Source organism: Pempheris klunzingeri, chromosome 4, assembly GCF_042242105.1.
Source record: "Pempheris klunzingeri isolate RE-2024b chromosome 4, fPemKlu1.hap1, whole genome shotgun sequence".
NCBI classification, from domain to species: Eukaryota; Metazoa; Chordata; class Actinopteri; order Acropomatiformes; family Pempheridae; genus Pempheris; species Pempheris klunzingeri.
Window position 1 is genome coordinate 11,441,197 of NC_092015.1, and position 21,788 is coordinate 11,462,984.

Consider the following 21,788-nt stretch of genomic DNA (forward strand, 5'->3'; position numbering starts at 1 on the left):
CACTGATATTCTTGACAACTGAGTTAGAAACAAAGCCACCTCAGGGATTTATCAGCGTGGACACGCTTCTTGACATGATCTCACCTCCCTTTTCAAATCAGAGAAACAGGAAATTGAAACAAAAAGAAACAAACAAAACAATGGGTGATCCAGTGATTTGGACCGCTTTTATCATCAGCAGAGCTTCCCCTCCAGCTTTCTGAATCTCGTCCAATCCAGACAATCCACGAATGAACCCTGCTCTGGGCCGTTTAGTAGAAAGAGTACTGGTTCTCCACTGCTCGGGCCCTGCGAGTCCCATCAGCGTCGTGGTAGTCATCAGATGCACCACTAGAGGCCTCCAGCAGGCGCTCAGAGCTGTTGCTGCGGCTCTGTAACCCTCCTCCTACTCCTCCTCCAGGACCTGGGTCACTGCGAGAGAGGGAGGGAACGGCGGTGGGTGATGAGGAGGTGCTTGAGGAGAGTGGTGCATCCGGAGGGGGCCCTGCAGGCGCCGTGATGCCAGGAGGGTGGAGAGCTGGTTGGGTTGAATCTGTCCGACAGCCTGCATCCCTGGGTGGGGTAGGGACTGGAGGCACAGTCACATCTGTATTAGATTGTGGGGAAGAAGAGAGAAATCCTTTTAATAGAAGACAAATTAATTATATAGATCTGTGAATCAGCGCTGCTGATAATTGTTGTTTCCACTGGAGAGCTACAAGCAAAAGGCTCCTTCATAGAGCAGCGTGTAAACACGGGCAGTGTGGGCCTCCTTTATTATCCTTTCTCTTGGTGGGCAATAACACCGACAACACTGGTGCCAAAGACACGCCTGACCAGTGTATCAGTAAAGCCTTTTACACCCTGAATCAAACCCTCACTCTATGGGAGTGAGTGCATGAGTGTGTGTAGGTCCAGCGTTTGGGGAAACAGAGGGCCTCTTTGTGACCACTAGGGTGGGTTGGGGCCGGAGTCTCGGTCTGCATGCTAAACTCCTGTGGTATAATCGCCCCCTCACTCTCCTGTACAGGAGGGCATTCATCCCATGCCAGGAGAGTGCAGGGCAGGAGCTGGTTTAGTATGGAGGAGGAGGAGGAGAAGGAGGAGGAGGAGGAGGAGGAGGAGGAGGAGGAGGAGGCAGGTTCAGTGAGGTTGAGCTCTGCTTCCTCCTTCTACAAGGACAAACTTCTGCTGTCCATCAACACATCTAACTGTCTGGAAGTTTCTAATCGTCCTCTGTTTCCTTTGGTGAGGAGCGATTGTCAAGATTAAGAAACTTTTTTTTCTTTCTTAGATATCACTGCAAAATTGTTTCCAAGCACTGCAAATCAAGAGCTTGAACACAACAACCTTTAGCTTTTTTTGTAGACGCAACTGAGTATAACTGAGAATAACTTTCACGATAATGGTAAATGTTAAACCTATTGTCAGTGATGTTAGTTACAGTATCTAGTTTGCAAATATGAGCAACTACAAACTACTGGTCATGCTGGACCAAGTCAGCATATAGTATGAGTGTACCGGACTGAGTGAGGATGTCTTCTTCTATAAATGCCACAAAGCCATTTAAATCTCAAACAATGTAATGAGTGGTGGTACACCTATAAATATTAGCTTATTGCTGATATATCGTGTCAGTGTACCTGTCAGCCAATAAGTAACTAGAAATTACAGAACAGATATGTCCCACTCAGTAGATATCAAGGTGACGACTGTGTAAGAAAAGTTTGTGTTATATGTTTATGTGAAATAATTAATATCATTGTAATATTTTTTTAGCTCTGTAATATCAGTGTAGGCCTACTTTACCTTGTTGGTCAAAAGAAAACTTTGCGCTGGATCTCTCCACTTATGCAGCTGTAGCCAATGAAAGAAATTTACTTGTTTTTACAATTCGGCACTGTGTGTGTGTGTGTGTGTGTGTGTGTGTGTGTGTGTGTGTGTGTGTGTGTGTGTGTGTTTTAAAGGGCCTACTTGCAGATGGTTTCATTTAATTTACTTGATTAGACCTCCTCTCATATCAGGTATGCAGGGCTTAGTGTATCTTAAATAAAAGCACCAATTAAGTATCTAAGTAGGATATAAATAAATATTAGGCCTTTGGATGACATTGTCTTGTCTGTTAAATTAAAACATATGCGTTGTCTGGTGCAGTTAGTTAGAGATCAACATCTATGGCTTCAGTTAAACCTACAGTTATTAGATTAGATTTTATTGAAGTACAATGAAGTGCAAGTACTGAGACAACAGTCATGTTTGGTTTTAAGCTTGTGTGTGAAGGTGTGTGAGCAGTTTCCGTTCATGTGCTGAGTACCTGTGGTGGAGCTTCGCTGCACTTGTACGTAGGAGCGTAATGTGATGTCAGCAGAGCCTCCAGATTCGAGGGGGATGGGGTGGGCGTGGAAGTGTCTTAACATGTCCGACACGGTGTGGAACCACAAATGGTGGACATGGCACTGCCCATTCTCGTTCACTGACAAACGCAAATGCTGGGAGGGAAAAGGAAGGAAACAAGGGGGAGACAGGATATTAACAAGGGAGAGAAAGGGAGAAGAGGGAGAGAAAGACGGTGAAACAGAGGGTTGGGACAGAGAGGGACACAATGCAGACAGAGAGAAGTAGAGTGTGAGACACAGTGAACGTCTGAAACAGACCGATCAAGACAGAGGTCAGGACATTATCTGAGAGGCGTCTCGCTGTGGGAGCTGAGTGACAGCAGGCCATGGCTGACACCAGAGGAAGAGGCGGCAGCTGACACTTCCTCTACACTGCCGGCTGGCAGGATGTGATGTGCAGGGATCATGTTGCATAAGAGAACACAAAGCTTTGGCATTACTGCATCTTTTCCAGAGCCTGAACAACTTGGTCTGCTGTGGGCTGCAGTGACTGTATCCCAAAATGTCATGAGAACTAGCTTGAGTAAATTTTGGCGCTGCTGTGGAGCAGAATTGCAGCTGGGAGGAAAGATTCATGTGTTTTAGTGTAGAAACAACAAGTTCATTCATTATTTAAAGGACACAAAATCCATCAATGACAAGTTTGATAACTGATTAACGGTCTTTTCTCAAGTAAGACAAGTAAAAAAAAAAAGTCTGTTTCCACTTTCTCATTGTCACAATTTCCTTCTTTTTCATTTTATACCACTTCAAATTCAATACATTTTTTCGATTTGACATTTTATTAACAAAATTGAATGTATAAGATTCACATGACATGGTGCTATTTCTCCTCTTTCTAATAGTCTCACCTTGGCTTTGCCCTGAAAGTTGAAGGTGAGGACGTACTCGCCCGGCCGTGTTTCGCTCTGACGAATCACAAAGAGCCCGTGGCTCCTGGCCCCGCCTGCTAATACCAACTGAGCCGCACGCACACGCGACAATGTACCATGGAACCATGGGTAACCCGCCAGGCTGGCATCCCCATCCGACTCTTTTGTTCCATCGTTACCACCTGAACAGTCAAAAGAAATGTTTTTTTTCTCTATCTTTAATCTTTTCTTTTCTTTCTTTTCAGTTTTTTTAATTATTCATATGCTCTGATATCGAGTGTCTGGAAAGAAAAGCAAATGTTTGTGTTACCTGCAGAAGAGTTGGAGCCCTGGGCCTCTGGGGACTGAAGGAAGCGCTCTAAAGGCATATGGGATGGGTGCTGGGTGAAAGGGGGTTCCCTGCAGCGGACTGAAGGGGCACTGTAATGCTCTGCTGCTGTGGCACATGACCTCTCCGACGCACGATACACACCTTAAAACAGTTTTTATATTTGAAACATGAGAACAAATTCATGAGGACCAGCGGATTAGAAAATCATTCTGTGGTATCTATGGTATTCTATTGTATTGTACAGTATTTTATGGTACTTTATGGTATGGTACGGTATTCTATGGGAGTCTATGATAATAATAATTCTATAGTATGGTATGATAATTTATGGTATTCTGCAGTAATCTGTGGTATTTCATGGTATTCTATGGTATGCTATAGTCTCTGCAAAAGGCAGAGAAGAGTCTTTGCTCACCCTCAGACAGCAGCTCACAGCTGCAAGAGGCCACCATGGAGCAATCTTTGGAGGCCTGACCATGAGGACAGGACGCCAACTCGATGTCATCGCCGCTGTCACTGTACACAAGCAGGCAGGTCAGGAGAACCACAAGAACGTATACACATGCACACACATGTGCAAACAAACATCACAGAGTCCTAACACACAACTCTACACACATCCACATTGTACAAACACGGACGCAAATAATTCTGTTTACGTCCTGAGCTGCACGGACAAACGTCCACTAACCCAGGAAACTGAGGAGGAATGTCAGTGGTGCAAGCTCACCCATGTTTGTGCTTAAGCAGCCTGTCAAAAACTCCACTAATTTGATGATTAATGACTGTGTGTGTTACTCCTCCTTTCCCTGTCCCATCCACCCTTTCCCCCATTTCCATCCCTCCATCCCTCTCTTCTCTCCATCTACAGCCAACAGCAAATATTTATCTGGTGGTTTACCCAGGGTCTATGCAGTCCTGGATGTCAGCAACCCAGGAGTTTTTCTGCAGTGAGTCGATGGTTTCCAGGATGTACTCTCCCCCGTTTTCCACCTGTGGAAGCAGCCAAACAGTGCGATTATACACCGAGCTCTGTTCAAAAGACCACATCAGGGTACAGAACACAGCAGATCCATTGTTAACTCAGCAAGTGGCAGGGCTAGCTCATCTTCCAACAACCTGTTTTTGTATAGCAATTATATCTGAAAATGAGACAGGTGCTGTTGTGTTAATGTAGTTGTAAAATGGTTGCAGTTCCTACCTTAAGAACAAAAGTGTTGTCCTTGTCAGGCATCTCCAGCGGCATGGTGGTCCTCACCTCCACGATGGCTGTCAGGGGGATGCTCACTTTGGGCTTTGAGGACTGAAGCCAACATGCAAACAGGCACAAAGTAAAGGGTCACACTTTACTAAACTGTATGTCATAACTTGGTACAGTAGTGGCAACCTAAACATTAGATCGGTATTCACAAGTGTAGTCTGAAAATCACTAAGTCATAACATTAATATTTAGGGCTGCAAAAAAACACACAATTGCCACACAACAGTATATTTCTTTTTGAGACTTTTGTCTTATTCTTTCTTCATTGTATAGTTTTACTTTAACAGGCTTCTGAGAATTATTCAAATGAAACAAACTTCTTCAAAAGTCTTAAAAATCAGCTTGGTTTAAGCTGCTCTCAGTTTACAGGCATGAAACTTGTGGCATGGGATGATCAGAAGAAGACATTGCTCTATATCAAAGGTTCTCTAGACATGTTTTCTTATTTACCTTCAACATTTTAGGTTAGTTATGGGTTCTGGGCTCTTGTGGGGTTTTGGGGGCTTTGTTTTGTTTTGTTTTTTGCCATACTTTAGTTTTGATTATTTCTTACTTAGTCTACAATATTTGATGTAAGAAAAACCTAAGGTTTTAAACCACATTTTTAGGCCTTAGTTGTGAGCCACTGCTTTAGATGTCTAGGACACAACAAATGCATCACCCCTGGGTGGTATATACTATAATTTTGCACCAGTGTACCACCACCAAAAAACCAGAAGAAACTACTGAATGGTCCAAAGTTAAATTAAATCCTTCTTTACATCCTGTAGGGAGGCACCTGCAACACTTGTAAGAGTAGAAACTTTATAGTTTACAACAAAAAAGTTCCAAATAGAGCTTTAAATTAATGGTACAGTTTTAAATAGTACCACTTCACCCTCTGTCTTTAATGTGAAGCACACCCAACTTCTCCTTCACACGTGATAATTAAGGGGCAACGTGCAGTCTGAATTACCAGTACAGTCTTAGCAGCAATGTGCTACACCCTCCGTCTCATGAGATGAAACAACTCATTAGGCCAACATTAAAGGAAGAAGGGAAAAGTTTAAAAAAGACTGCATAATCTACAAAAATGACTCCACGGCTCAGTTTTTATTTCTCACTGCGTTTCTCTGTGATAATTCATGCTCACTGACTGTAACAAACATACATCAGGAAGAGTTTACAGGAGGGTCGGAAAACATCCTGGCCTCAGTTTGCCCTCTGCAGAGAGTTGGATCCAGACTATAATCTTAAGCGATCCAATGAGTGAGGCTGTGAGCTGTGTGTGTGTGTGTGTGTGTTTGTGTTTGTGTATTTATTTCTGTGTGTGTCAGGAGGGGCAGAGAGAGAAGGAGGCTGACTGATGGCCTGGCAGAGGCTTATCAGCTGATCTGTCTGGAGCAACACTGTTCTCATCTTGATCTGCCTGTGCAGCTGGCTGCCATCCACACCCACAATTCCTTTCTCTGGATCAGATGTCAAAAAGCATCTCTTGCAGTAAACCGTTTGACCACTTCCTGTACGTCTCTTCTGCAGACAGCTGACCAGTCGTGGTGTTCAGTATCTGTTGAAATGTTCAGTTGGTGCAAGCCAGTGTGTTAACCAGTGCACATGACAGTGCGTGCTCCACATCACACCACACACAGGAAATAAGCATGTAGTTTATGTAGTCAGTCTTTCTATTATGCGGTGGGGTAATTTTGATAAAACTTAAAGGGCCAGTTCACCAAAATGACCCTCTAATAGTGGCCATGCAGATTGTTTTGCATGTATTTTTCCTGTTTTGAGATATTTGCATAACTGTTGTGACAAATTTGTGAGCTTTACACATCGAGCAGACACATAGAAATAATAGCATTCATTTTTAAATCATATTTCAAGTCACCTGATGAACATGAACATGAAAGTCAAATATTCACCAACTCCTGAGAAAAACATGTGGCTCTATGTTCACCAGCTAGTCGCTAACGTTATCTCTTAGTAGTAGTAGTTTTATGAGCCTTTTCACTGAAAACAGCCATCTGCCTTTTGAGTGGTGGGAATGAACCAAAACAGTAAAGTTGGGGGACATGAAACCAAAATAATGAGCTGAAAGACACAACATAGGTCATGGCTGAGGGAAACTTTTTGGGAGCACTGGGGGATTTCTCTCCGAAGTTGTGTAATAATAGGACTTTAAACCGTCTTTCAAGAAACAGAAAAAAGCATGTAATGTCCCAGTCACTCCAAAAGGTTGCCACTGTTTGTTGTGGACATGTAATATTGTGTTTCTACATAGGTACTGACACAAATTACATTAACATTAGCCTTATTATTTGGGTCATTTATTAAAGAAAATAAGAAATTTACATCACCAGATAGCAAAACTGGCCCAAAAACGCAGACACAAGCTTTTAATATTTTCAAACAAGGATAGATATTTTTCCAAAGCTGCTTCTTTTCGATTGTGAAAACTAAACATTTCCTGTGCTCAGTTACAGCTACTCTAACTCCTTAGTTTTTGCATGTTATTTTGGGCGATGTGAACCAGAGAGCGGGTTGTCTCGGGGCCTGCTGCTGTGTCATAATGCAGGCAGTTAGCGTGCTGCAGTGTGCTGCCACACAGAGCAGCCGGCAGATTGATGGCCCTGACAGGGACGGAGCTAGAGCCGGTCCGCCAGGAGCAGGCAGAAGTGAGATTTTATGAGTCCGTTTATCTTTCGGACACTGTTGACTCTGCACTGTTATGATTTGTAAGACCTGAATAGGACGGCAGTGATAAAACAACCCAGGGTGTCTGCAGGGCAGGCCTGTCGAGATGTGTGTGTTTAATTAATGTGTCATCAAGGCTGCAACCGCTGCTCTGAAGTTTCTTCTTCATCTCAGGCTATTCCACAGTGGGTAATAACTTTCCCACGTGTGGACGTTAATAGAACATAACAGATGAAACTGCTAGAGCACAATTATTAGGTTTCATTTTATATGTTTCCCTTGTGGCTATGAGTTTTTGAGTGACTCACACTCAAACTATTTTCGTTCCTATTTTCTGTTTGTCACAGCAGAGAGTTTGTCAGAGATGAAGAACCAATCAATATTTATTTTTTGCACATGAAAGTGAATCTTTGCGATCTGTTCCTGCTTACAGAAATCAATGTAACAGCTTCCTCTTCCCCTCTCTCGCCCTCTCTCTCTCACAGTCTCCAGTTCTCTCTACCAGCTCCTTCACCCTCCTCCCTCGCCTGCCTCCCACCTGTCCTTACCCCTCTCCCCTCTCTCCGCAGCCTTATCCCCACATTCCCACCAGCCATGATCAAAGGACAGTGGCAGATTTACTCACACTCAGCTGCACAGCCTCATGGCCTTCTTAAGGTCAGGGGCAATGATCTGGAAATCCCATACAGACAAAGTGTGCATACACGTGAGTATGAGTATGTGTGTGTGTGTGTGTGTGTGTGTGTGTGTGTGTGTGTGTGGTTTGACTTTAGGCTTTGTCACTCTGGGTCGCAGAGGTTGGATTATCAGGCCTGATTCATGTCTGGGATTCATGAGGGGCTGCAACTAATGATTATTTTCATGAATTATTGATGTGCTGACCATTTTTTGAATCAATCCTAATCTTCAGTTAGACTTGTCTTGAAGAACTAGATATGTGCTTGTCCTCCTGCTTTTAAATGGTGGCTATGACTTCTTCACTGCACCTGGAAAATATTTGCTATGATAGAAGTGGCTCTGGTGAAGATTCAGGGACCATTTTTAGGTGGTGTAGATAAAGACATGGACTCTAAACCCCATAAGTGTGTGTGACTGTGAACAATCTAATTCCCTGCATCTTACCTTGTTTCCTTTAAGGACCGTGGATAACATAGGTGCCCTTGTTAAAAATGTTTTCATTCTCATCAGACAAGGGTGGAATCACAGATCTTGACTATTTTTTGTTAATCAAATCACCCATTAACCAACTAATGATTACAGCACTACATCCATGTTTTCTGCCTAATTGCCTGTGTGTGTGCTTGTGTACCTTGGGTGGAACGTAGAACTCCAGCAGGAACCTCTCGCCTCCTTCATCCCGCTTCGTCTTCCTCAGCAGCAGGCGGCACTTCTGCCACTGTGCAGCACCCATACAGTTTGTGTCATCAGCCACCATGTACCTCAGCGCTCCCTCCCTCTGGATTTCAAGCATCTCAGCCTTGTGGCCCTGGGAGCCCCTGGGCAGCCGCAGCTTTTGGGACCACCTTTCTCCCCCTGCACTGTCCCCTCCTCCTCCCCCTCCTCCGGCTCCCCCGTTAGCCCTCCTGGCTCCAGAGGGACCGTCGGGTTCAGGGGAGGCCCGTCTGTGCCACATCTCCTTAACCCCGTCCACCACACACAGGCTCATGTTCCTCAGGGAGAAGCCCTTCTTGAAGCGAGCTTTTGGGTGATTGACAGACACGTCCTCTGAGCTGCGGGACTGTCCCAGAGCAGACACCTTGTGGGCCGGCTGAGGGCCTCGGGAGGCTGTGGTGCCACTACCTCCCCCATCTATCCCTCCCCCTCCGCTGTCCATACTGTCCAGGGATTCACTTGAAGCCCCGGCGTCCTTACGCCTCTGGTAAAGGTCGTGACCGTAGGACAGTGGGCAGCCCTGGATTCCCAGGAAAGGAACAATGCTGTACTTGGGTGCTGTGTTGGCGCCGTCCTCCCCCGGTGAGGATGCCTGGGTCTCTCGGGCCTGGGTCAGTGCTGCAGAGAAGCACTCCAAGAAGTGGTGGGCAAAGTGCTGTGAGAAGCTCACATCAGCGCCAGGCGAGTCATAGCACGGGTTCTCAGACAAGAAGCGCTGGAACTTGTCAGCAAAGTCTGCAGCGGATGCTCGAGCATGGAGCTCACAGAACTCTCGCCAGTCAGGCAGTGGGCACGAGGAGGAGAGCTCCGGGCTACCGGGCACCACCGCTCCGTTCATCACTGGGCCATGCCAACCCACCAAGGAGAGGCTGGAGAGGAGGAAGAAGAGTGTTAGTGTGGATGCAAGCCAAAGGATTGCAGCATGTATTTGTGTAACTCTTGGCTTTGGATCAGACATACAACAGTTGTGGAACGGCCTGCATGTGTGAAAGAATAAAAGATGTGTGAATGAAGCAATCTGCTGAATGAGCTTGTCTAACATTAGAATATTTATATCCTGATAATATGAAAAATGAAGGCGTTGTTTACAGATTTCCTGTGATATGTTTGCAAAATGCAATGGTTTTACTTTTTCTTGTATTTTTATATAAAAACTATTTTGCTTCACATTAAAAATCCACTTCACTATTCTCACATCCCATCATATAAAATGTGTAACGTGTCATTTCTCCCAATGATAATCAGAACCATAGCCAGGATTGTAGAAATACTGAGCTCAAGGAAATGTGACTCAAGTCTTAACACTTTTTTATTTTCTTTTATTTAGTTTCACATTTTATTAATTTAGGTAATTGTCTCAACATGAGGATCTTGATCCTGTGAAAACCATGTGTCTCTGAGCTGAGAAAAACTCCTTCGTCCAGCTTTGTGACAATCCAATTTTCAGCTAATCCAGTGCAGTTTCATTCAGAACAAGTAATTGGAGAAATTTCTCAACCCATAAAGAAAACGTATGGTTATCACCAAAAATCACCATATTTTGAGGTACATGGTTTTCGGTGGATATTGACTCTGCACATTGCCACGAAAAAACAAATCTTATATGTTTTAATTGGCCTTAAAGTAGACAAAACTAAATATATTGAGTCCAAAAATCAGTCCAAGAATCAGTCCTGGTCTCTTAAACCCCCAAAGACCACAGTTGCTCTCATCCATTGCATTCCTCTGCTCTCCATGATGTGTGTGTGTGTGTGTGTGTGTGTGTGTGTGTGTTCGTATGACTCAATCCTCGCGTTGCCTCCCTCTCTGGCCCGAACGATGCCAAACCACATCACATCACTGATAAAACTCTTCTCCCTCTGATGTTACCACCATTGTGTCAGTGGTAACATCCAAGGCAAGTTTTCACCCCCCTCCTCCTCTCTCTCTGTCTTTGCCTCAGCACATCAGTGACTAATACTGCATCAGCGGATGGCGTCGCACAATCGAACACATGTTGATTTGATTATTGTTGTCTGTAAATCACGCAGATAAAAGGATATCGTCTGAGTGGGCAGGCTGGGTGGCATACGCACAGGGATGGCCAACAGTCCCCGAGCTGTGAAAGCTTATTCTCCGAGCTGCTGGGCTTCTCTTGGCAGTTCACTCACAATATGCGCTCACTGTTTGCTTTCTGAAATTGCACTCTTAACCCTCCAGAGTCTTGGGGTAAAATGGCCATTTTTACTACTTTTCATTTTACCTTTGTGTTTCCCATTAAAACTGTTTAGCTTGCTTTCTTTGTGTTTGTGTCTTTGACGCTGACGGGCGGTCCGAGACTCTGAAGAGTTAAACCAAATCACGCATATATGAATGCATTTGCACTGCAGAGTTTCCTGGAATTTCTCCCACAAGCAGCTATATTGTGATTTGCGAAAGCATCCATGTGGGTTGTCTTTTCATAACGGATTACTCTCTGCTAGAATTGAGTCTGACACACACATTCAACTGCAAGCCAATCTCTTTCTCTCTCTCTTTCTCTCATTCCCTCTTCTTTCCCCTATCCCACAGATCTGAAACAAACAATATGCCAGAACAGAGGGAGGATATGATAAGGGAAAGAGCACAGGGGTCCCAGCTCTTTCAATGACTATTTCTTAGCTCATCGCAGAGAGGGAGAAACTCCTGGATGCTGAGACCCGGTATCAGAATTTCAGATGAATGCTGTGATGGGTCGAGACACTAGAAAGTAAAGGAGAAGATGGAAAATAATAACAATACAAACAACAAAGGAACGATTTCCCTTATCTGGATGTGGATGTGCCACAGGAAAGTGCCAATACTGTGGCCATTTAGCTTCATTTTACTTCTTTACTTCACCTAGTGTGCGGAGGTGGTTGGTCGATGGTCTCAAATTAAGCTGTTTTGATTGGACGCACAACATTTGCTCATTGCAGCACTTGGGTTGGCTGAACACTGCATTGTTGCTGTTTCCCTCCATGTTCTGCCCCATTGGCTGAAGACGGGACAGCTTTCATGACCTGTCATCAGGTGACAGAAACACATCTTGACAGGTTTCAGAGACTTGAATGCAAAAAGATGCAGACAAGACATTTGACTTTGTGACGACAAGCGTATCCGCAGACTGATGACAAACTCGGGGAAGTAGAAATAAAGAAAGCAAGAACCTTTATAAGGTGTATAAGCTGTTAATAATACCTTTATCAATGGTTAATAAATCACTCACTAAAGTAGTGAGTAATAAGCCACTTTGACTAGTTGGACAGTTTGACCAAAATAGAAGCAAAGAAATGTATCTTATAAGCAGCTGAACACCTACAGTAACTGTAACAGTGTGTGTATTTCAGGCTTTGGTTGTTAAACTCTGTATGTTATCTTTAATATCCCTTAAATCATTTTTACAAGATAACAGACTGTTTTGCGGCAAAACCTTTGACGACACAGCAGATGTCATCCAGTGCATAAAGCCTCAGGGTCTGGACTATCTTCTTCGTCATCCTCTTCAAACTTCCAGCTGTTTAAATGTGCCACGCCAAATGCGATCACTGCCCTCCACAACAAGGAGGCCAAATACTTAAGATGCTTAAATCAAGAGAACAAAATGGTAATTTTTATGCATTGAATTGATTGAATGATTGAATTAAGAGCATGAATTATCAAACTGTGCGCAGAACGTTTTTTTCCTCCATAATGAAGTTGCACAAATTTGACTCATCACTCTCAGTTTTGTTAAATGGTTTGGTAAAATTCAGACACTGAAATCCAAGATGAAAAACTCTAAATGGAACATCCCAGATTAATTATCAGATGATTAGTTATTTCCATGGCATAAATTCAGTGGCATTTAAATAGTGCCTCTAACATTGTAAAAGATCTTCAGATGATGTGGACCACTGTTCATTTATTAACAACCTATTAGTATTTATAACAGAAGACTAGCTGAGGAAGAACCATTTCTGGATGACTTATTAACATTTATAACAACTACAGGCCTTATGGCTCATTAGGAAGCGCATTCATAAATGATAAACTGATTTATGAAAAAAATAGAAAGGAAAAACACCAGCTTAAGAGATGTTTCAAAACCTGGCAACCCAAAACGTGATGCTATCATGACCTCTAACTGATCTGTAAAGCATAAGTACATGTGTTAATACCTATTAATAAAGCTCTTAGTTAATAAACTCCTTATAAAGAGTGGTGCATTAGAAAGGTACAATCACTTTCCACATTCATTCATCCATCAGTTCATTCAACCAAACATCCATTCATTCATTCACACATTCATTTAAGCCACACAAGATTTGTAAGTTAAACTGCTAATCACCAAATGTTGTTGTAATAATTATCTCGCTCCCCTTGTGATTGTGTGTGTGTGTGTGTGTGTGTGTGTGCTGCTTCTGGCTGCGAGGAAGTCAATACCTATTCAGCTATTTAAAAACCTGCACTGAGCCAACTTTCCACTCATTCAGCAGAAAAACAACAACACACACTGAGGTGCATTTCTCAAACTCCTGCCCTTCCGCAAAGATGAGGATGTGCCTCTCTCAAGGATACTGAACTGACTGTATGACGCACACACACACACACACACACACACACACACACACACACACCCTTACACATTTGCTCACCGAGTCAGCATGAAACTGAAGCCATGAGACACTGGAGGAAGTGGACAGCATTAGGGTTTTCTGAGGCTCAGCAGACTGAAGCTCCCTACATACTGCAAAGTACCCAGGGGTATAAAGCAAAAATGATTGAGTGAGAACGGAGAGGGGGACAGTGATGGAAAGCTGTTCTGTACAATGATACATTACATTACTTAAGAATTTCCAACAATTTACATTAAAAATATATGATGTGCTTTTACAAATGTTAAACAAACACGTTTAAGATTAAACCAGCGGTTTCTCACCTTTTTGGCTTGTGAATCTTTAGTATGTGGTTGGGGTCCCACGTCATTTTGATCACTAAAGAGACGGGTCTGCTCTAAACTTCTCAGATGAAGTATATTTTAAGTAACTGTTTGTGGCCAATATTTCACACAAGAAAGCATCGATTTGATAAAAGTCCTAAAAATGCAGCATAACTTCTCTTCTGTCCCGTTAATCACCACACGAAGACAACTCCACTTCGCTCTGTTTTACCTCTGTTTTTGGTCACTACCAAGTCCTGAGGGAAATGTTTGGCTCTTTAGCTGCTAAATGCTCTAATCTGTTCACCAACTAGTCACTGATTGTGTCTGTCGGCCGTTTGGTCCTGACCAGTGTTCAGTGGTTTTTAAAGCTTTTTTTCACTGAAAACAGCCTCCTGCTTTGGCTGAAAACGGCGCTATGAGAGCGGTCAGAGTAAAGCTAAACAATGAGCTGAAACTATATCGCAGAATCAGGTGTCACAATGTTTTTACATTGTGGTTTAATACATTTTTTTTTTCAAATACTTACACTACATTTTACTCTTAATGTGTCTGTACTGCAGGATTTTGAATCAATGACTTTATTTATAATAAAATATTTTTACATTGTCATATTGGTACTGTGACTCAAGTGAAGGATCACAGTGCTTGTCCCCCCACTGGAGGGGGGCATGTTTTTACTCCATAGGCCAGCTGCTAAAACAATCAGTGCGTGTGTGGAGGTGGAGGAGACAAGGGGAGCATAAAGAAAGGGAGACACACTGCAGGACGAGGGGGAGCAGAGGCACCATGTCGAGTCTCATATCCCCAAAACTCCCTCAGTCCTCTTTTCTTTTTCTGTACATCGATGGACCTGAGGTAAAAAAAAAAAACTGTGGGGAGTCAAGGGGAATCTAAAATTGCTCACCTCCATCCTTCAGGCCTCATAAGCCTCCCCCCCCTCCTGTATCTGTTCCCTATCTGTTGTAAAAATCTACCACTACTGTGCCCCCTCCTCCTCCTGCTGCCTCTTTACCCAGGGGAGCGGGGCTGATATCTCTGTCAGATGGTTGGGAGTTCTGTCTGTAACAGTAAACTGACCGGGGAGGAAAGGAAAGAGACATTACTGTGCAGGGAGAAGCTATCAACTGCAGCCTGCAAAACACATTGTACAAGATACGTTCCCCTCATGTACTCTGTGGAGCCCTCACAGGACTGAACTGTGCAGAGCCAAGAACTACATATGCCTGATTAATACTGTGGTGTTGTGGGTAGTAATATAAAGCTACCGAGGAAATGACACTGTAGCCAAGCATAACGGATGTACAAGGATTTGTGTTTTTAAAGCTGTGCGCACACATACCTCTGTGTACTTACAGAGATAAACACTGTATATGTAGTTTAACTGACTTCTATATCCAAACATGAACGCTGCTGCGAGCAGAGTCATGCCAGCAGCGCGCCCTCTGTGATTGGCTGATGAAGATGATTGGTGATGTTGTGCTCCCACCCCAGGGAGTTTGGGCCCAGCCATATTTTCTAAGATTAGCCTGCTCCACAGCACAGCACACAGCTAGCAGCACATTCAGCACAGTACAGCGCTGTACATACACAACATGTTCAACGCTACATGAATCCATTAATTATGTGTTCTTATATAAGATGTAAATACTGCAGCAGTTAGATGTGGACTGTTTAAGGACATGACATTTGTTGTGTTTATCAAACATCCTGGATGGAGAACAACAGTAAACCAACATTATTGTATTTATGTTGGGTTCATACATACTCGCAGTAATTTTCATGTACTGATGATGCATTTCCAAGTATTAATGTAAAGCATACACTGTATAATAAGTAGAAGTGTAAGGTCTAACAAATAGAGTTGAAATGATAATATCCAAAAAATCTTTTTTCAATTAATAGATCATTTACTCTATGAAATGTCAAAAGAAAGTAAAACATTCCCATCACGAGTTCTGAGAACCAACAGTGGCATTTTCAAATGTCTTAATTTGTCTGGCCAGTGGTCCAAAAACCAAAGATATTCACTTAAAGGGATATAAAAGCAGCATTAAACTGAGAAGGCAGCAAATTCTCACATTTGAGAGGACAGAATCAGTAAAAATGTAGCATTTTTGCTTGATCAATAACTAAAATGATTCATCATTGTCTACATTGTTGCCCTTTGATTCTCTGTCAATCAACTAATTAATTAGTTTACTAATTGTTTCAATCAATTGATCAAGTTACTTTTCAGGCAAAATGAGACTTTTTGAAGACGTCATGTCGGTTTGTGGAAAACTAAGATGGAGGCATTTTATTGAATGATTGAGTAATCAATTAATCAATAAAATAATCAGCAGATCTTTAATGAAAACAACTGGGTTAATATAATTCCAACACAATAATGGATTAACTTTACCCAGCACCTTACATGGCAGCCTGTTGCCATTGGTGTGTAAGTGAGTGTGTGTCAATGGTAAAGCGCTTTGGATTAAAGCGTAATATAAAGGCAGCCATTTACATTTACCATTAGGTAAACAAAACAAGACAAGGTTACCTATGTGTTAGTGACATTTTTACATTACTGATGGGTTATTTAGCCAAACTTTGTATTCTTTGCAGTTTTCATTTGGCATATGTGCATCACTTTTTACAACTAACAATATATTTGTGACAGTTTTAAAGTAAAGCTTGTTGTGTTTAACACAAGGGTCAAAATGACCATATTTTAGTTTGGGTAAAGAATCCAACAGTAATATATCTGTAAAATAATGCTGGGCACTGGGTAAAGTTAACCCAGTAATGAGTCTGTGCTGTATTAACATTTAATATGTAATATGAGTAACCAAGGCTGCAAGAAAGATCCAATTAATGACTAAAACTAGTAGGTGACAGAGACGCAGATATCAGCAGAAAGATGTTTTGATGCTGTTCCGGTTTGATTTGTTGCTCAGTCGGGATGCTGAAGGAAAGAAAAACAAACTGACACGGAGGGGAAGTCACACTGACAGAAACTGACTCACCTACAAGAGCCAAAAGACAGATTATTACAGTAGACATCCAGGTGAGTGTGGGGGTGTGTTAGAAGACACCAAGAAAGACGGAAACTATGTAAACCAGCTTTGAACAAAAAGTAAAGATGGCGCAAGGAAAAGCAGAGGAGATGGAGACACAAGATAAGAAAAAAAAAACTCCCTAGAGGGAAAAATCGCAGATAGGGAAGTAGGATGAGGGAGGGGGATCAGACGTTGTAGTAGGAGGAAGAGCAGAAGTCGGGGTCAGCAGTAATAAACCCCGTCTTTTACCTGCTTTCAGATCTGTGCACTTCAGAGCGGCCGGTCGGTGACCTTTGACCTGACCCCTGATAACCCTGTCCCTCCCTGACGCAGCTGAACGTCGTCTGGAGAGTTTCTATCAGTCGAAACGCAGCAGAGGACCACCAGACAGGAGAGTGTCTATCTTCGTGGTGATGTGCACACACACACACACACACAGACAGACATTAGGAAAGGTACACAGTCCTGATCCAGACACTGATACGATGTGTGTGAGTGTGTGTGTGGATGCAGACAGATTCAAGCAGTGATAAGTAACCAGACATGATGAAAAGATGGCGATTCCTGAGTACATCCTCACCAAACTGTAACTAAACACAAACAAACTGAGCAGCTCTCGCCTGTCTGACTGTAAAGCACATCTGATAATGTGGACTGCAGGGCCTCATCACGCAGGTATTAAACACATGAATTAGCGTGTCCTCCACCAGCAGGCTGTCCTCACTCTCTCTCTCTCTCTCTCTCTCTCGCTCTCGTGATTTCTCTGGCAAGCAGTGACAATGTAAATATTGAGTGAGCTCAGGCATCCATATGGCAGCCAGTGATAAAGGACGGAGCACGTGGGAGACGCACATTCTGCCACTGACTTCCATTTCCTGTCTCTCACCCACCAGGTCCAACTAATTTCACAGATGACCACAGGCCTCTCGCTGAGGAGAAATACTGCACAACCTGTGTGAGCATCAAGGGTGTCAGTTACTGGAATAAATGGGTTTTTAATTCCCTGCTGCAGAGTGAAGCTGATGTAAAAAACTGCCTGATAATCACACTGATGGTACCAACTGAGAGTGGACATGACAACATGTATGCTTCTCTGACTTTTTGCACTTTTTGACACAATACACGCTCTTGGTGTTGGATTTTGCTAGCCAGCGATGGATTGGTCATTGACATTAACACTTGTGTATTTCAGATATTTTCTTACATTAACAGATTTTGTACTTTAAAGATGTGTGAATTTATGATTGCACACTTGCTTGCTGTTAAGTATTTTTAAGAATGTTTTGGTTAGAAAATGGTGAAAAATTCCCATCGCAACTTCCCAGAGCCCAGGGTGATGTAGGGTGATGTCTTCAAACTGCTTTTTTGTGTTCAACCATCAGAATCAAACCCAAACATATTTGATATCTAAATCATTAGATACAAAACAAAAAAGTGTCGCATTTGAGAAGCTGGAGTTTGGCAGTTTTGCATGACTTCAAAGTTTAAAAATAACCAGCAATGAAATGTGACGTCAACAGATTTTTTGCTGATTGACTAACTGTTTCAGCATTACTTCTAGAGTGTAATGCAATCCAATACCCCTGTAATGAATACAGATTATGTTGCATTGGTTTGCATGATATTTCAAAGTGTTTGTGTTATTTTGTCCACCCTCAACAGGACAGTCTAACTAGAGTGGTGTGGCATTGCTTGGCCGACATCAGCTTTGAATAGCATTAGTTTTAGTCATAGAATTATAATAGCTTTGTAAAATTTGATTGGATTGCTATCTCTGCAAGAATATTACAGACTAGTTATTGAAAAAGGAAAATAAATGTTATATAATAAGTTCTTGCTGTCAAACTGGTCACTATAAAACCACAACAACGAGTCTGAGACGTTATGTTGCCTTATAGGACTAATATCAGAATCATCATGTCAAGGCCAACATAACACATCTTATGTGATGATGTATTTAACTTTATTATACTTCAGGGTGTTCTTGTTATTCTGTCCATCCCGTGATGCAAGATATATAGTCTAGCCTGAGTGGTGTAGCATCACTTGCATAGCATTTGATTTTAGAGGGATGTTGCTTAAATATTAGATACCCATTAGTATACCATTCACTTTAGTTATAGAATAAGAGGAGTTATTACTGTATAACAAGCTACTGGCTTCAATTAAAATCACAACATAGTGTCAGAGACTCAGTACAGCCTGATAGTATAGAATATTACAGTGGTGTAAAGGCCTATATAACAGCAGGCCTCTATCCTGTTAAAATCAGGCTTATTAGGCTTCATATTAACTGACTGTTGCCTATATAAAGACACATGAGACAAAGTCAATAGCAGGCCTATAGCAGGCCTACTGCAGGCCCACAGAGCCTATTTAAAGCCAACAGTGGATCGTTGTGCAGGCTGCGTAATGGACTTCATGAATGGGAAGCGGCAGCAGCCTCCTGCTGAATGGCTGACAGCTCCGGGTCCAGAAGGCTGGAGATGAATGGGAGCCTGCGCGCGGAGTCACGAGTCGGTACACCGACTTTGGATCATCTCGAGCGGGCCTACACATCACATCACATCAGATCACATCAGATCACATCAGATCACACCACATCACACCACATCACACCAGGCCCCTGTGCCGTCCTGTCACTCCCTCAACGATTATCATAAATGGATCAATAAATGAATTATCGGAACAGCCCCGTTTCCACAGCGACCCTCCTCAGGTCCAGGACGCATCATCCTGATGGTGTCCGACCCCTAAAGACGAGCCGCTACCATCAGCCCACTGCACTTGTTCTCTACCATCACAACGCAGGATTCATCACGGAGGCTGATTGTGGGGATCAATCGGGTTTAACACCAAAACACAGCAGCCTCCTCCTCCTCTTCCTCATCCTCCTCCTGAGTACCTGGAGGTTTGTTGTTGTTCTCCTGGCGCTCGCCTCTTTCTCTTTAGCGCATGAAAACGATCCGCAAGATGTCTAACCATAAGCGTCAGGACGGTCCAGACGCGCTAAATAAGAAATACAACGCAGAAGCACCAGCAGCAGCAGAAGCAGCAGCGGCGGCTCTCACCTCAATGCAGGACTGGTTTCATGACGCTGGTGTCTCTGGGGTGTCCTGGTTTCGGTGGGAGGATGAGGTCTATTCAGGATCAGACATGGTTGGTGTTCCCTCCTCCGCTGCTGGGCTCCTCTCCGCTTTATAAGCGCTCACAGCCGGTCTGCGGTCCCTCCATCTCTCAGCTCGGCTCACTGAGCTGCTGCACCTTTGGCTCTGCTATCAGACCACCGACAAGCCAGAGACACTCAGGGGAGCATGCTGCTTCCGGCAAATACTTTCAGAATAAAACCCAAAGATGCTGGACCAATCTGAAGTGTATACATGTGTGTTGTTTTAGGGGAGCAGAGTGAGCTGTTTTCACCCTCCAGGAGCCCCAAGTTTACTGCATCTCAATGATTTTTGGTAATTTGACTGCAGTTTGGTTACTTCGACCACTATTTTAAGTTTGTAACAGCTTTTAAGGTAATTTCCATATAATTTCCCAGAGAGACCTTGCTAAGGAAAAGAGAGACAATAGTCTGATTTTTTTTAATTCAATTTGTTGAGACTAAATTTAGAAGTCACTTTTAACACTGATTTATATCAATTGATTAGCCATTTATCATTAGAAACACTACACTGGAAAATCCGTACATTGAAACAGATTTTACAGTTCAGCTGTGCACTGACTTAAAGAAACACAAGTAGTTTTTCACATGATGACATGACAGTAATGCATTTGACTATTTTTCGGACAATTTAGTTTCATATCAGCTCCTTTAGTCATTATAAACTATGAGACGTCTAAAATCATTGTCATTTTGATCACTTAACAAAAGGGTGTTTTCAGTCTTGTATTTACCTTTATTATTATTAAATTAATACATCTACAGATAACTATGTCAACTATATTTAAATTAGCCAAAGTAGGCTACTGCATTATTTATGAGCCTGTCTTGCAGAGGGGCGCTGAATTAAAGTTTTAGGATCTTTATTTTTTCATGGAGTATATTCTTAAATTAAATCATGTTTAATCATTTTACCACAAACGGACACAAAGAATCTGGAAAAGAAAAGACTGAATTGTCAGTTAATTTAGTTTCATATCACTTGAATCACTGAACAAACTGGAAATGTGGGCGATGATTCAGAGTTGTGAATCCAGGCTAAATTAGTGTTATTCCAGCTTCAGCGTACTTCTTCATTTCTGGGCCTGAAGCTGCCATGTAATTGGTCGTGCTCTGCACATACTTGGAGAAAACAGTCTGCATACAACATACACAGGAGGCAGTGAGGGTGGAGGGTCAGAGGAGGTCAAAGAGAAACTTTTTGCGTCCCAAAGCTGATAAATCTGTCCATGCTCTGCACATGTGAAAACTCTCATGTAGGAGATTTTAATTTCATTTCGGGGAAGTTCAGCATATGACGTGGATTCTTTAAACACCAGCTACAGCCGGTGTAACAAAAGTGAAATGAAAATGCGCTGAGGTCGAGATAAAAATGGTTTGATTCCTGGTTCCTGAAAAGCTGACATTTCAAATAGAGGCATTCAGCAAGATTAAGAAAGCTTAAGTTTCCCTTTGTTACATAATACTGAACACTCAGTATTTGCTAGAACACACCACCTCTAACGTGAGTCTGAAGGCTTTTATTTTGAAGGCACACTCAAATACTGGCATATCCAATGTGTCTTTTGCTAAATTGACTGCAACTTCCTTCACTGGGGTTCGTGTGTGTGTGTGTGTGTGCGTGTGTGTTTCACTGATCTATTTAACAGCCCACTGATAACTGCCCTTAAAGGAGCCACGCCCTTTTATTGTTGCAATAACTCGCCACTGACACAATACACTTGGTTCTGTGTGCGTGTGAGAGAGAGTTTGTATTTGT

At 42.7% G+C, this 21,788-nt stretch overlaps 1 protein-coding gene across 1 annotated transcript; it reads right to left on the bottom strand.

Moving 5' to 3' along the window:
* Positions 1-251: 251 nt before the first annotated feature.
* Positions 252-19,966, bottom strand: LOC139200477 (SH2B adapter protein 2). Its single transcript, XM_070829780.1, has 9 exons — positions 19,935-19,966; positions 8,822-9,773; positions 4,780-4,881; positions 4,480-4,571; positions 3,994-4,094; positions 3,558-3,719; positions 3,227-3,429; positions 2,294-2,468; positions 252-586 (listed from the first exon to the last, which is right to left on the bottom strand). The coding sequence occupies exons 2-9, from the start codon at positions 9,740-9,742 to the stop codon at positions 252-254; spliced, it is 2,091 nt and encodes a 696-aa protein (XP_070685881.1). The 5' UTR covers positions 9,743-9,773; positions 19,935-19,966.
* Positions 19,967-21,788: the final 1,822 nt, after the last annotated feature.